Below are 17458 nucleotides of genomic sequence, written 5' to 3' on the forward strand. Positions count from 1 at the left end.
CAATAAAATTTGTTGGGGTGGGTGTTGTTGACGCTGCTAACATAAATCATCTGAAATTCAAGCCAAATATGGCGAACATAAATCTGGCTATAAATAACCTGATCCTGCCCCAGTTTAACACCTGAGCAAGGACTGGCTGTTTATAGGTACCCCTTAAAGACAACCAAAAAACACTTCAATCCATCCGACAACATGCATGAGAGTAGTGGAGCTACAGAGGACAGGAAGATATCTCCTCTGCACATCCTTGTTGGGAGAACATTTATTACTCTATGGGTTGCCAAGACTCTTTGAGCACCTGTAGGGTTCATATACACAAGCATTTGTTTTTGTTTGAGCTGCTTCAAAATTGAAATGTTGTATATTGCACACAACCAACAAGGAAAGCTATTCACCATCATAAAAAGCAGCTGCCATTTCACAGAGTAGTTGTTGTGCTAAATAAAGACCTAAATGTTTCAGAGGAGGAACATCCCCTCCCCTTGACTTACAGAGAGGACTGGGGGAGTAAAGCCTCGTACACACGTACCGATTGTCGGCCGTAAATATTTGGCCGACGACCGATCGGCCGATTGTAGGCTTGTTAGTATGATGTTTCCGACAGCCGACAGCGCATTTTCGGCTGAACAGAATCTGTTGTGCAGGCATTAAAATTTTTGTATGCCAACACCAGAACGGCCGATTGTTCGCCAGTCAGTACAGAATTCGGCTGACAAACAGCCGATTAGCAAGACTAGGCATGCTCAGAAAAGAGTCGGCTGTTGTTGGCCGACAAAATTCGTGTGCAGTCTTTAGCAGTTTTCAACAGACAAGACAGCCCTGGACAAAAGACGGCCGATCGTTTGGCTGACGATCGGTACGTGTGTACGAGGCATTACTAAAATTGGAGCATGCAAAATCTACTGCAGATCTGCATAGAAACCATAGAAATCAGCTTGCAGGTTTTTTTGTCAAAACCTAATTGAACCAGTGAACAAGCTGAAGTTAGAAGATGATTTGCTATCATGCACAGCTACACCAGATTGTAAGTGCTCCAGTTTTAGTAAATCCCCTCCCCCCACTGTGTCTTAACTGGTGGTTAACTGAGGTCAGTCTTTTAAGAAGCATAAAAGTGGTGCTAAACGTGTTTATTAGAAAGTCCACTATGTTTTCTAAATACATTGTCATATACAGTATGTAATTTGTAAATATTTTATTTTTTTAATATAAATTGATGTTTTATATTAACCACTTGCCGACTGCCTAACGCCGATCTACGTCGGCAGTCAGCCCCTCACAGGCAAAGTGACGTAGGGCTACGTCACTAGCTTGTGAGGGTCTAGGGAGCGAGCGCGCGCCCCCGGAGGCGCGCTCCCGCTCCCGCGTGGTCACGGACCCCCCCGCGCGTGTGACCGGCGGACCCGATGTCCGCCGGTCACTCGGCGATCGGCGGGGGAGAGGGAGAATGTCAGGCAGCTTGTGTAAGCAAGCCACCTGTCATTCTCCTCGCTGTTAGGATACTGATCACTCGGATCTAGTATGTAGATCCGTTGATCAGTGTCCATACAGCTCAAGCCCCAGCCAATCACAGTAGAAAGCACGCCCCTAGGGACACACACAGCCCCTCCCTCCCAAATAAAGTTAACCCCTTCACTACCAGTGTATTTTTACAGTAACAGTGCATATATATAGCACTGATTACTGTAGAAATGTCACTGGTAACCCCAAAAGTGTCAAAAATGTCAGTCAAGGGTCCGATCTGTCCGCCCCAATTTCGCAGTACCGCAAAAAAAATCGCAGATCGCCGCCATTACACGTTAAAAAAAAAAACAACAAAAATGACAGAAATCTTTCCCTTTGTTAGTAAACGCGATAACTTTTGCGCAAACCAATCAAAATACGTTTTTTGCGATTTTTTTTACCAAACATAGGTAGCATAAAACAAATTGGCCGAAAAAGTAAAAAAATTTTGATTTTTAAATTTTTTTTTGGGGGAATTTCATATAAAAAAATGTGAAAAATATTGCTATTTTTGCAAAATTGACGCTCTTTTTTTGTTTATAGCGCGTGATCAAAAAATCGCACAGGTGATCAAATACCACCAAAAGAAAGCTCTGTTTGTGGGAAAAAAAGGACGCCAAATTCGTTTAGGTACAGCGTCGCACGACCGCGCAATTGTCCGTTAAAGTCACGCAGTGCCGAATCGCAAAATACCCCCTGGTCGGAATGGGGGTAAAATCTTCCGGGGCTTAAGTGGTTAATAACTAAAACATTAAAAAAAATAGTTTCTAAGCATGTCATTTTTAAAAACATTAAAATAAAACTGACAAAATGTATTAACATTCCCTGTAAAAAATATCCAACCCCAATTCCAAAAAAGTTGGGATACTCTATAAAGTCTACACAAAAGCAGAATGCAATGATTTGCAAATGTCATAAACCAATATTTTATTTACAATATGTTATAGAAAACATATCAAATGTTTAAAATGAGAAAATGTACCATTTAACAAAAAAATAAGAAATTGATGGCAGCAACACGTTTCAAAAAAGAGGGGACAGGGCAACAAAAAGCTGACAAAGTAAGTGATACTATCAAAGAAGATATGGAAGAACATTTTGCAACTGATTAGGTTAACCACTTAAGCCCCGGAAGATTTTACCCCCTTCCTGACCAAGGCCTATTTTGCGATTCGGAACTGTACCTAAACAAATTTGACGACCTTTTTTTTTCCACAAACAGAGCTTTCTTTTGGTGGTATTTGATCACCTGTGCGATTTTTTGATCATGCGCTATAAACAAAAAAAGAGTGTCAATTTTGCAAAAATAACACATTCTTTTTTAACATTTTAGGCCAATTTGTTTTATGCTACATATGTTTGGTAAAAAAAAATCGCAAAAAGTGTATTTTGATTGGTTTGCGCAAAAGTTATTGAGTTTACTAACTAAGGGAAAGATTTTTGTCATTTTTGTTGTTTTTTTTTTAACGAGTAATGGCAGCGTTCTGCCATTTTTTTTTTGCGGGGCTGCGACATTGCGGCGGACAGATCGGACCCTGACTGACATTTTTGACACTTTTGGGGTTACCAGTGGCAGTGAAGGGGTTAAGTTTTTTTGAGAGGGAGGGGTTAAGTGTGTCCTTAGGAGCGTGCTTCTAACTGTGATTGGATGTGGCTTGAGGTGTAAGAACAGAGATCAACGGTCCCACATAGCAGAACCGTATGATCTCAATTCTTACACAGGGGAGAATGACAGGCGGCTGTGTTTACATTAGCCGCCTGCCTTTCTCCCGCTGTAACGGACAATCGCGATGTCCGCTGGGCACACGCGCGGGGGGGGGTGGGGGGGTCCGTGAGCGAGCGGGGGGGTCCTAGAGCCTCACAGGCTAGCGACATACACCTACGTCGCTTTGCCTGTGAGGGGCTGACTGCCGGCGTAAATCGTTGTTAGGCAGTCGGCAAGTGGTTAAAGTGATACTAAAGTATTGTTTTTTTTTTTTTTCGTTAAAAATAACAAACATGTTATCCTTACCTGCTCTGTGTAATGGTTTTTGCATAGAGCAGCCTGGATCCCCCTCTTCTCGAGTCCCTCTTCGGTGCTCCTGGCCCCTCCCTCCTGTTAAGTGCCCCCACAGAAAGTAGCTTGCTTTGGAACCACAGCTTCCTTTGTCCATTCAGACTCAGAGCCGCAGTCCTCATTGGCTCACTGACTTTGATTGACAACAACAACAGCCAATGGCACCAAGCTGCTGTCTCACTTAATGAGGAGAAGAGTAAGATAAAATACCTTCTGCCTTTACAACCACTTTAATTGGCAACAGGTCAGTAACATGATTGGGTATAAAAGGGACATCTTAGAGATTGAGAGTGTCTCAGAAGTAAGGATGGGCAGAGGTTCACCAATCTGTGAAAAGCTGCATCTAAAAATTGTCAAACAATTTCAAAGTAATGTTCCTCAGTGTAAAATTGCAAAGACTTTAAATATACAGTATCATCATCTAGATTACATAATATCAAAAAACAGACATGATTCTGTGATGGACATCACTGCATGGATGCCTCCAAAAATCACTGTCTGTGAACACAGTTTGCTGTGCCATCCAAAAATGCAAGTTAAAGCTCTGTCATGGAAAGAACAAGCCATATCTGAAAATGATCCAGAAATGCCACCGCCTTCTCTGGGCCAAGACTCATTGAAAATTGTCTGTTGCAAGGTGGTAAGCTGTTCTGTGGTCATGTGAATAGAAATTTGACAATTTTTTTTAGAAAAGGCCTGGCATATTTCATCAGGACAATGCTAAGCCACATACTGCATCTATGACAACAGCATGCCTCTGTTAGAAGAAGAGTCCAGGTGCTTAACTTGCAGGCACTGATATATGCTGGGGTTTATTGCTAGGAGTTATTATTGCTGGGTATGACACTTGCTGGGGTTACCATTGGTGGCCTTGACACTTGCTGGGGGGTTATCGTCACTGGCCCCAATGGGCCTAATTTACTCCCACAATCTCTTAAGTGTACTCCAAGGCTCTATTTTGTCTATACAAAGGGGGAAAGGTGGCACACTACAAGCCATAGACCACGAAGAAACATGCACTTTTCAATCACACTCACTTTTGACCACATTTATCTCTTTAAATACACCTACAAGAAATGCTGCGTGCATTGTGCTACCTTCTCCACCTAATTCCCAGCACCAACAGAGCAACCCTTAAAAAATTGGAGCCATCCTTGCGTGTATAAAGGGACCCAAGACAAGTGTTAGTTGCATTCTTTAGCTTTGCCTGGAGTTAGCCTTTGCCTTATGGCAGACTATGGCGGAAAAAACATTCCCATTAAACTGAAATAATTGTTTAAGATACCCACATCCATCCCTAGGATCAACACTTTTAACTTTTCAAATACCTCTGTGGCTGTAAAGATGTAAGCATGTTTCACACAAAGAAACTATTGCTTTTAATTTTTAATGTTGTGGATTGAGAAGTCTGGTAATATCTTCAGCGTTTTCACAACTCTTAAAGATTAATATTGATCCTGCAAACACAAGGGAGCACAGAACATGCACCAGACAGTGCAAGCCTTGCAGGGCTACGGGGAAACCATTAAGAAATGTCATATTACAATTTTTGTGGATTGCAGAACTCTTAACCCTCTGGTACTGTGTGCCTATTTAATTTATTCTTGTTATTGCTGATCTAAAGCAAACTGCAATTCAAGGTCAAAGTGAAATTAAATGGGGAAGATATTATTTTCAATATGGCAATGTGCAACAGACTATCATGAGAATGTGCAGTGTGGTCACTTCCCTTGTGTTTTGTCTCAGTGTTACACATTTTATGTCTACATCTGTCATCTCCAGGTATCACTTTCCTATTGCCTTTGTTCTTAATAAATGTGCATAGGTGTGCTACACTGTGCTCTCAGTTTAAGGCTCCATGTACACGGGACGCTGGAAATGGCCGTTTAGGAGCAGTTGGGCGTTTTTTTCAGAAGCCCCTGAACCCATCTACATTTTATCTTATCTGTCCATGTACACCAGGTCGTTTACAGTCATTTGCAGGCAGTTGCGTTCAGGGACTGTTTTTAAAACGCAATTATTTGCGTTCGAACGTGTGTTTCCCGGCGTTTCAAACGCACAAACGCGTCCGAACGCGTCTGAACGCGATGACCCAGTTTAGCGTTCGCGTTTTTCCATTATAAAGGGGAATAATTTTTATGACCTCTAGGAACGCTTCTAAACGCAAACGCCCGCAAACGCTGCTAAACGCCCTCTAAACACAGGTACAAACGCGACTGAACGGACATTTCAAACGTCCTAAAAATTCCAGCATTCAAAGGGACTTTTAACAACGTCCCGTGTACATGGAGCCTAAAGAAGATGAAAACCTTAACTGAATGATTGTTCATTGGGTAAACCACTGTGTATTATAAACATTTGCCTAAATAAAATAGCTTTTTCATCTTTTTTTAAAGCTGAACTTCAGGATGAGCAAATATTGTCCTAATACAAGGAGTATGTGTCTTCTTACTTTAATTGTCGTGTTCTTTGTGTATTTCTTCCAGATCTGTGCAGTAATCCAGTGTGAAACATTATCTCTGTGCAAGAGCATTCTGTAATAAAGACCAATCACTGCGTCTCTGTCTCATTGTGCAAAGTGACTGGTCTTTTCTCCACCCCCTCCTGTAGTTTTCTGTAGGCAGTCTGTGGTGGGTGGACCTGTTGGGATCCCCCCACAGCTGTGCACGCTGCACAATCTATGTATAGCTCAGTGATGATGTCACCACTATTATGAAAGGTAATCTGGGTTTAGAATGACACTTAGGCACAAAAAGTGGGGTTAATTTTAAAGGAAATTTTGGCGACCGAGTTTGCTTTAGAGTAAAACTCAGTTCAGCCTGTCAATAGCAATAACACAGCACAGTTTTTGTTTTTCAGAGTCCCCCCTGTAACCAATTTTTTATTATCTGTTGATCCTGTCAGTATATTTTCACCATTTATCCCAAAAGATACAGTATAAAGCCAGCAGACGCCCCCTCCCACATCTGTGGAAGCACGCCCTACCTTGTCGGCGGCCGCCAGCTGATATCCTGGATGACGTAGGTGAGGATGCGCGCGCAACTCTCGCACGCGCCCCACAGCCTAGCGTCAGCTGAAGGGAATCAGCGAGAGGAACGTGCTGCGCGATCTGCGCATGCGCGAGCCTCTTTAAAAGGCCGGGGAGCATCGGGTCCTCTCACTCTCACACAGCCAGAGAGGAGAGAGGTACCTACAGAGCCGCTGCAAGCCCGCACACCGAAGAGGCATGCCTGCGATTTTAAATGTGAGTCACTGGCCTCAACAGGCCAGCATTTCAAATCACTCAACACCATTAAAGGAGCTACAATTTTGTACACTGGTTCCTCTACCCCCACTGTGATGTTACCTTACCTTTTGGTTGTGCGATATGTACACCTTATAGCCACCAATACATATATTCCCGAGTACATGACGGCACCTTACCTCAAACATATTGGGTTGCAAATGAAGCAAACTCCCATACAACCCTGTTGACCTCCTACCAGGAATTGTAGTATATTCAGCGACTCACAGTCGCTTAGATTGAGGGATGCATCACCTGAAGGACGCACGGGTATATGCACAATATATACTAATTTAAGAAGTGGCGAATACATAGCCAGAGTTTAGGGCCCATACAAGGCCACACACATATATATTATCCCAAAACACAATAGTGCAAAAGCACAAGTGGATATACGGCTTTACCGTCCAATTATATATTATACTATGTCTGACCGGGCTGTGCGACTGTTGTGCGTCTGACCGGGCTGTGCGACTGAGAGTTGTGCGTCTGACCGGGCTGTGCGACTGAGTGTTGTGCATCTGACCAGGCTGTGCGACTGAGTCTGACCGGGCTGTGCGACTCAGTGTTGTGCATCTGACCAGGCTGTGCGACTGAGTGTTGTGCGTCTGACGGGGCTGTGCGACTGAGTGTTGTGCGTCTGACCGGGCTGTGCAACTCAGTGTTGTGCGTCTGACCGGGCTGTGCGACTCAGTGTTGTGCGTCTGACCGGGCTGTGCGACTGAGAGTGTTGTGCATCTGACAGGGCTGTGCGACTGAGAGTGTTGTGCGTCTGACCGGGCTGTGCGACTGAGAGTGTTGTGCGTCTGACCAGGCTGTGCGACTGAGAGTGTTGTGCGTCTGACCGGGCTGTGCGACTGAGAGTGTTGTGCGTCTGACCAGGCTGTGCGACTGAGAGTGTTGTGCGTCTGACCGGGCTGTGCGACTCAGTGTTGTGCGTCTGACCGGGCTGTGCGACTCAGTGTTGTGCGTCTGACCGGGCTGTGCGACTTAGTGTTGTGCGTCTGACCGGGCTGTGTGACCCAGTGTTGTGCGTCTGACCAGGCTGCGTGACTGAGAGTGTTGTGCGTCTGACCGGGCTGTGCGACTGAGAGTGTTGTGCGTCTGACCAGGCTGTGCGACTGAGAGTGTTGTGCGTCTGACCGGGCTGTGCGACTCAGTGTTGTGCGTCTGACCGGGCTGTGCGACTCAGTGTTGTGCGTCTGACCTGGCTGTGCGACTCAGTGTTGTGCGTCTGACCGGGCTGTGCGACTTAGTGTTGTGCGTCTGACCGGGCTGTGTGACCCAGTGTTGTGCGTCTGACCGGGCTGTACGACTGAGAGTGTTGTGCGTCTGACCGGGCTGTGCGACTGAGAGTGTTGTGCGTCTGACCGGGCTGTGTGACCCAGTGTTGTGCGTCTGACCGGGCTGTGCGACTGAGAGTGTTGTGCGTCTGACCGGGCTGTGCGACTCAGTGTTGTGCGTCTGACCGGGCTGTGCGACTCAGTGTTGTGCGTCTGACCGGGCTGTGCGACTCAGTGTTGTGCGTCTGACCGGGCTGTGCGACTCAGTGTTGTGCGTCTGACCGGGCTGTGCGACTCAGTGTGTGCATCTGACCGGGCTGTGCGACTTAGTGTTGTGCGTCTGACCGTGTTGTGCGACTGACTGGGCTGTGAGATTGTGAGTGTTGTGCAACTGAGCGTCAAGTGAGTGAAGTGGAATACCACAGGGTGAGAAGGTAGCGTTAGGAAGCCAGGAAATAGCCACATAGGATAGACTTAAATCGCTGAATCCCCATTAGATTAGATTAGTAGGTACAATGCCCGGCGGGTGTGGAGATGCGACTCGGTGTACATCTTGTGATATGTATGCGTTCCTCGGACAGGTGATCGAGGGCGAATACAAATGCGCAAAATGTGAGCACGTTGCTTCCCTGGAAGCTCAGGTCCTGAATCTAGGGAAGCAGCTGGCAACACTGAGACGAATGTCCATACCGGAGGAGAGCCAGGATTGTACCAATCAGGTGCAGACAGGGGTCTGCACAGAGGTGGGCGGAGTATCGGAGGTGCAGGCATCAGAGCAGAGTAGAGGGGTGACAGTTAGGAGGGGTAGAAGGGAACAAGGCAAGGAGGCTGATCCTGGGCTGGAGCACCCCAACAGATTCGCCCCGTTGAGTGATGTTGGGGAAACCAGTCAGGGACCAGCATTGCTGGAGCAGAGTGACGCCCCTAGCTGCCAGGGGAAGAACTCCTCCAGTGAGGCCGGGAGAAAGGGAAAGGAAAGACAGGTGCTGGTGGTAGGGGACTCAATTATTAGAAGGGCAGACAGTGTAATCTGTGACATAGACCGTGTGCGCCGAACAGTCTGTTGTTTGCCGGGCGCTCGGGTTCGGCACATCGCGGATCGGGTGGACAGATTACTGGGTGGGGCTGGGGAAGACCCAGCTGTCATGGTACACGTGGGTACCAATGACATAGGCAGAGGAAGACGGAGAGTCCTAAACGATTTCAGGGACTTAGGCGCTAAGTTGAGGACTAGGACCTCCAAGGTAGTATTTTCCGAAATACTACCTGTACCTCGAGCCACACCAGAGAGGCAGCGGGAGATTAGGGAAGTTAACGAGTGGCTGAGGAGCTGGTGTAGTAAGGAGGGTTTCGGGTTCCTGGAGAACTGGGCCGAATTCTCAGTCGGTCACCGGCTCTTTGGTAGGGACGGATTGCACCTAAATGGGGTGGGTGCAGCCGTACTGGGTGCGAGGATGGCCGAAAAGTTAGAGGGGCTTTTAAACTAGGGAATGGGGGGGGAGGGTACAGATGTAGAATTAGCCAGTGGAAAGCAAGATTCAGAGGGCAGAAATGGGGGCATTAGCGGTAGGGTGTTCGGAGCTCCTAAACCCAGGGTGGGTACGGGGAAAAATCAAGAGAGCAGCCTAAAAACATCAAATGAGGATAAATGTAACCGATCTAAATTACGAGGCTTGTATACCAATGCCAGAAGCCTGGCCAACAAGATGGGAGAGCTGGAGCTGCTGATGTTTGAGGAGGACTTAGATTTTGTGGGGATAACTGAGACTTGGTTCGACAGCTCTCATGATTGGATGGCGACCATTCAGGGGTATTCCCTTTATCGCAGGGATAGAGAGGGTAAAAAAGGGGGAGGGGTATGTCTGTATATTAAGAACAGTATACAGGTAAATATGAGGGATGATATTAATAATGGAGCTATGGACGAGGCAGAATCCCTATGGGTAGAGCTTCAAAGGGAAGGCACGGTGGGGAAGGTAATATTGGGCGTATGCTATAGGCCCCCCAACCAGAGTGAGGAGGGGGAGGCGGACCTCATGTTACAGATAGGATTGGCAGCAAGGATGGGAAATGTCATTATAATGGGGGACTTTAATTATCCGGATATAGACTGGGCAGAAGGAACCGCGCACTCAGCCAAGGCTAGGCAGTTCCTAAATATTTTGCAGGACAATTTCATGGGTCAGATGGTGAATGCACCGACAAGAAACAATGCGGTACTTGACCTACTGATTACCAACAATGCAGACCTGCTCACGGATATAGAAATACGGGAAAACTTAGGGAGCAGTGACCATAGGTCAATTGGTTTCAGTATTAATTACAATAATAGGAAACACAAGGGTAATATTAAGACGCTGAATTTCAAAAGAGCCAATTTCCCTAAACTGCGCTCGCTGCTAGAAAATATCAAATGGGATAGAACCCTGGGAACAAAGAACACAGAGGAAAAATGGGAGTGCTTCAAGAGCATACTTAACAAGGGGGTGGGCCAGTGCATTCCACTGGGAAATAAATTTAAAAGAACAAAACTAAACCCTGGGTGGCTAAACTCCAACATAAAAATGTATATTAGAGCTAAAGAAAAGGCCTTCAAAAAATACAAGACTGAGGGGTCAGTGGCAGCATTTAAGCATTATAAAGAGTGTAATAAGAAATGTAAAGATGAAATCAGGGCGGCTAAAATAGAACACGAGAGACATATAGCAGAGGAGAGTAAAAAGAACCCCAAGAAGTTCTTTAAGTATATAAACAGTAAGAAAGCGAGGCCAGAACACATTGGCCCCATAAAAGATGATAAAGGAAAAATGGCCACTGAGGACAGAGAAAAGGCGGAAGTGTTAAATAATTTCTTTTCTTCAGTCTTCACAAAGGAATCGGGGGTCTACACGAACCCAGCTTGTAAGGCCGAACTAAATAATACACCTCAGGAAGTGCCGCCATGGCTAACAGAAGATAGACTTAGAGCTAAACTAGAGAAGCTTAACATAAATAAATCCCCGGGACCGGATGGCTTGCACCCGAGGGTTCTTAAAGAGCTCAGCCAGGTGATTGCCAGACCATTATTCTTGATCTTTAAGGATAGTTTACAGACGGGTATGGTGCCAGCTGATTGGAAAAAAGCCAACGTGGTACCAATATTTAAAAAGGGGCCGAGATATATCCCGGGTAACTATAGGCCGATCAGCCTAACATCTGTAGTCTGCAAAATATTGGAGGGGATGTTAAGGGACCACATACAAGACTTTAGTAATGAAAACGGTATTATAAGTATTAATCAGCACGGATTCATGAAAAATCGTTCGTGCCAAACCAATCTATTAACCTTCTATGATGAAGTGAGCTGCCACCTAGATAAAGGTAAGCCTGTGGATGTGGTGTATCTGGACTTTGCAAAGGCCTTCGACACCGTTCCCCACAAACGATTACTGTACAAACTAAGGAAGATAGGTATGGACCATAAGGTGAGTACCTGGATAGAGAACTGGCTCCAGGGGAGAGTACAGAGGGTGGTGATTAATGGGGAGTACTCGGATTGGGCGGGTGTGGAAAGTGGGGTCCCCCAGGGTTCTGTCCTGGGACCAATCCTGTTTAATTTATTCATAAATGATCTAGAGGAGGGGATATCTAGTACAATCTCAGTATTTGCGGATGATACTAAATTAGGCATGCCAATATCTTCTATGCAGGATGTGGAAACCTTGCAAGCGGACCTGAACAAAATAACGGAGTGGGCAACTACATGGCAGATGAGATTTAATGTTGAAAAATGTAAAGTAATGCACTTGGGGGCCAGAAACCAGAAAGCAAGCTACTCACTAGGGGGGGAACCTCTGGGTGAGTCTAGGATGGAAAAGGACTTAGGGGTACTGGTAGACAACAGGCTTGGCAGTGGCAAGCAAAGCCAACAGAATACTGGGATGTATAAAAAAGGGGATTCACTCCAGAAATAAAGAGATTATTCTCCCGCTCTACAAGACTCTGGTCCGGCCACATCTGGAGTATGCTGTCCAGTTCTGGGCACCGGTCCTCAGAAAGGATGTGCTGGAACTGGAGAAAGTCCAGAGAAGGGCAACAAAAATAATTAGGGGGATGGAGGACATCAGCTATGAGGAAAGACTACAAGCCCTGAACTTATTCTCTCTGGAGAAGAGACGATTGAGGGGGGATATGATATCAATGTACAAATACTGTACTGGCGACCCGAGCATAAGGAACAAACTATTCAGAGAAAGGAGATACAATAAGACACGTGGCCACTCACTAAAACTAGAGGAAAGGCGGTTTAACCTTAAAGTGCGTAAGGGGTTCTTCACTGTAAGAGCGGTAAGGATGTGGAATTCTCTTCCACAAGCAGTCGTATCAGCAGGGAGCATTGATAGTTTCAAAAAACTATTAGATGGACACCTTAAAGACCACAACATACAGGGGTATACAATGTACGGCTAAAAGCAAACACACACACACATCATAGGTTGAACTGGATGGACTCATGTCTTTTTTCAACCTCACTAACTATGTAACTATACTAACCTCCATATATATACAATACATCATACCCATACATTTCTACTACCATATACAGATCGGAGCACACCACCCAACAGGCTCCAACAGGCATACAATCAGATGCCCGACCTCAACGCAAGAAAGGAACCCACAAGGTACCAGCCTTTGAAAGGGTCATACATGCCGGTTGTACTCCACTTTTAAAAAATTCCCACACACTGAACCTAACTACTTAAATCATTTTAATTCATATAGAGATCCTCTCTGACTGGATATACTACTCCAATCTGGAGCACAACCCAGCAAGACACTCAAGCATCACCTGAATGGGACCTTTCTGTATGTCCCATTTGGCAATCCAGGGGCCCCGAGACCTACTACACAGCCAGTAAGTTGTACACCCCAAATAACACTCAGTATCTTTGAGACAAATACGATTCTCCTAAACTCACTTAATACCTTGCAGGCTCACAAGGCTCACGCTCTCGCTGTTTCTTGAGGGAACTCCATCTCCACTTGCGGCAAAACAAATGTATGTACCAATATATTGTTTGGAGATACCATTGTTTGATATATCAATCAATAGGTATCACCAATATGTAACTTAGATTATCTATATGATTATTTCAGGAATATAATGTGACTTACACCCTTGAAAAAGGCTCCAGGATCGAGCCGAAACGCGTCGCCACGCAAAAAGAGGAAAACTCTCTTAAACTCTCTTAAACTCTCTTAAATGAAATAGAGAAGCTTCCTATCTTACCAAGTCACTATTTACACATTGTCACCATTTCATTATCTTTCTCACCCTTCTCACTCAGGGGCCTACAACCTCTCACTATTACCATATATATATATATAAGATTTTCCATACAGTAAACTTTTACTAAGTATTGTATTCATCGTTACTGTTTATACCTTGCCCATAAAGTCCCACCAATCCTTAGGCCGGAGGTACCTAACCCCAAAAACAAAGCCAGCAGACGCTTCAGTACACCAGTGTCTGAAATAATAGTTAAAGTATATCTTTCTTTTTTTTTTTTTTTAAATAGTTAGGGAATGGTTAACACAAAAGCAACCTTCATTAAAAAAAACATTTTTTTTTTTTACATATTTAATACTAATTATATATGAATTATCCTTGAAGCGCAGTATTCCCCCCATTTATAATTATCCATACTGTCTGAGGTACCAGTCACTATACAAGCAGCATCAGGGATACATTTATATTTATATTTAATTTTATAATATTAACCAGTTCCCACGACATTGCAAGAATCACACACAAATTATTTGATCTATTGAATAGTTAAAGTATATCTTTCTTTTTTTTTTTAAATAGTTTAGGGAATGGTTAACACAAAAGCAACCTTCATTGGAAAAAAAAACTCCAAACAGGCATACTTGTAAAAGATGTCTCTGAGTATAAGAAGGAACGCCTGAGAACTTTGTGGGGCAGACTTCACATAATATAAGATATCCAGTAAATGCAATGGTGTCCTGGTGGCTCGGACAGCCAGAAAGGTAAGTCTTATTTACAGGTATAGAAAAGTTCATATTCCCATCGCACACCTTCCTGGATATAGGCACATCTGTTTTGGGTGCTGAAGCGATCCCCAGCTGAACACTGGATCTATCACAGGTACATACATATTCGCCAGCACACCATGGATCTTGCAAAGCAGTCCGAAGAAACTTTTTATTGCAGAAAGCATCACATCATGAACAGTGCAACGTTTCGGAGTCACGCAGGACCCCTGACGAAGGGTCCTGCGTCACTCTGAAACATTGCACTGTTTCTGAAGTGATGCTTTCTGCAATAAAAAGTTTCTTCGGACTGCTTTGCAAGATCCATGGCGTGCTGGCGAATATGTATGTACCTATTTACAGGTATGCCTATTTGGAGGGGGTCACTTTGAAGGGTGGAGTGATCCTTCAGTAAAGTATAGGGTGATGTGATGTGATGTGCAGTGAGAAACTGTTGTCTATGACAATTATCTTTCATTGTTTTGACTAATGAATGTGAATCTGATTATTACTGGACATCGTATCTCATTTCTTTTTCCAATGTCTTACATACGCACCCAATAATCTTCTGTTCCCCTCTTCCTAGTTTCATTATCTTGTTCCTTTGATTTTGTTTCTCTATCAGTGTCTTTATCTTGCTATCTTCCCCAATAAAACATCATGGTCTCCACCACCTCTTCCTGGCGGCTATTTCTCTGGTGTCTGTATTGAGGAACTGAGCTGTTAAAAATGAACAGAGCCTCTATTGATCCACAAACAGAGATAGAAACTCCTTAATCATGGCTTGTGAAGCCTGTCAGGGTGATGTGAACGTTTGCTAAATAAAAGTCACAGTTTGCATACAAATACCTTGCAGTGTATATTATGGATCAGTGTAAGAGGTAGCAATATGCTGAGGATATAGATAATGGAAAACACTTTTTTTAATTAATGGACAGAGGCAGAAGGGTTAAAACTAGAGGTGTGCATTTTCACTGGCCTCAGGATTCCATTTGATTACGATTATCGTATATTCAATTCGCTTCTGCAATTCATCACGATTAATGCCCATGGTTTTCATCAAAATAATTCAAGCAGTCAGAAGAACTCTATTTTTTTATTTTATCTGTTCTTAAAAAAAGAAAAGAAAAGAAAACACTCCCTGCATGAAGCAAAGTCTAAATACAGCAGAAAACAACTTAAAAAGGCTCCCACCAAAATACTAGAGAAGATAGTCGGAGACTGAAGACATACTACAGGAGATGGTCAGAGACTGCAAACACACTACAAGAGAAGGTCAGAGACTGCAGACATGATACAAGGGATGGTCAGAAACTGCAGACATGATACAAGAGAGGGTCAGGGACTGCAGACATGATACAAGAGATGGTCAGAGACTGCAAACATGATACAAGAGATGGTCAGAGACTGTAGACATGATACAAGAGATGGTCAGAGACTGCAAACATTCTACAAGAGATGGTCAGAGACTGCAGACATGCTAAAAGAGATGGTCAGAGACTGCAGACATGATACAAGAGAGGGTCAGACTGCAGACATGATACAAGAGATGGTCAGGGACTGCAGATGTGATACAAGAGATGGTAAGAGACTGCAGACATGCTACAAGAGATGGTCAGAGACTGCAGACATGATACAAGAGATAGTAAGAGACTGCAGACATGCTACAAGAGATGGTAAGAGACTGCAGACATGCTACAAGAGATGGTAAGAGACTGCAGACATGCTACAAGAGAGATTCAGAAACTGCAGACATGATACAAGAGATGGTCAGAAACTGCAGACATGATACAAGAGAGGGTAAAGCCCCGTACACACATACCGATCTTCGGCCGAACGATCGGCCGTCTTTTGTCCAGGGCTGTCCTGTCCGCTGAAAAGTGCAAAAGACTGCACACGAATTTTGTCGGCCAACAACAGCCGACTGCAGAAGTGATGTCATGTGATGGTTAACTTTCCGTGTCTTTTTTCTTCTCTGAGCATGCCCAGTCTTGCAAATCTGCTGATTGTCGGCCGAATTCTGTACTGACTGGCGCTCTGTTGTCGGCGTACAAAAATTTTAATGCCTGCAGGACAGATTCTGTTCGGCCGAAAATGCGCTGTCGGCTGTCGGAAGCATCATACTAACAAGCCGACAATCGGCCGATCGTTCGGCGGCCAAAGGGCACCCCCTCTTTTTCGAGCAAAGTCACACAGAACCCTTTTTTTGGTCCGCACCAAAATCGGATCTCATGGGTGAACCGGGACTCAGACTTCACTAACCATTACATAATTAAATGAACGTTCTAAAAATGAAAATTTTCAAATAAATTCTACTAGCATATGGCTGGCTGCTCCTCTCTTTAGAAGGTTTCCTCTAACTTCGTGTTGCATCTGTGGAAGTGAGGAGAAATTTTGGCAATATTATACAGACAGACAGCAAAAAAATAACCTTAACCCCTCTCTACTCTTTACTATACTGTTACTAAAGGTTTTGTCTACACAGACACTTTGAGAAGTTACAGAGGGACTGGAAAAAATCTCAAAGAAAATTTGAATATTTAAAGTGATAATTTAGTTTGAGAAGTCATCAGCCATTGGCATTAATTCAACGTTGTGTTCTCTTAGGATTTTATACCGTCAGGAACAACTGGAGAAACGTCTGTTAGAGAGAAAGGAAATGGCACTTCACGATGAACAAGTTGAGATGGAGAGGCAGAGGAGGCTGGAAGCATTGCGGCAGCAGGTGAGATGATCTGGAGACCCCATTTGGCTCCTTGTTTTGTGTCATAGAGGTCACCTATAGAGGCTGTCTGTGACCACTAAGCAATGACAAGTACATGGGCTACCACTGCAAACCTTCTTGCAGTGTCCACCCGGGGCATCCTTGCTATAGAATGAAATATACTAGTTTCCTGGCCATCATGATGATCTAAGAGCCGGTTCACATATGAGCGACCCGACTTGCCGGGGCGAACTGTGAAGTCGCGGTGCGCAGCTCGCACCGCGACCTAGGAGCGGCCGGCACGGACTTCATATCATTGAAGTCAATGCAGGTCGCTCCAGGTCGCCCCAAAGAAGCTCCGGACCCTTTTTCTAAGTCGAATGCGACTCGTGTCGCTCCTATTAGAACGGATCCTGTGCTAATCTATGGCAGGCGACCCACGGCGACTTGTCAGGAGAGCCTAGCAGTGGCACGACGCATTCTTTTCCCCACCACATCCCCACCACATTTCCTAACTGCAGGTGTGTTGGTTAAGCAGGGTATACACAGACAGTTTTTTTTCAGGTTGAACAAAAAAAAAACCTGAGAGATCCACA

At 44.7% G+C, this 17458-nt stretch overlaps 1 protein-coding gene across 1 annotated transcript in view; it reads left to right on the top strand.

The window, feature by feature from the left end:
- The window catches only part of CCDC148 (coiled-coil domain containing 148), a 396666-nt gene that overhangs the window by 354762 nt on the left and 24446 nt on the right, over positions 1 to 17458 (top strand). The window contains 1 exon segment of the mRNA XM_082260329.1: positions 16766 to 16883. Within this exon segment, the coding sequence (XP_082116455.1) occupies positions 16766 to 16883 (118 nt within the window).

The sequence above is a fragment of the Pelophylax lessonae genome (assembly GCF_965119305.1).
Source record: "Pelophylax lessonae genome assembly, chromosome: 6".
Taxonomy (NCBI): Eukaryota; Metazoa; Chordata; class Amphibia; order Anura; family Ranidae; genus Pelophylax; species Pelophylax lessonae.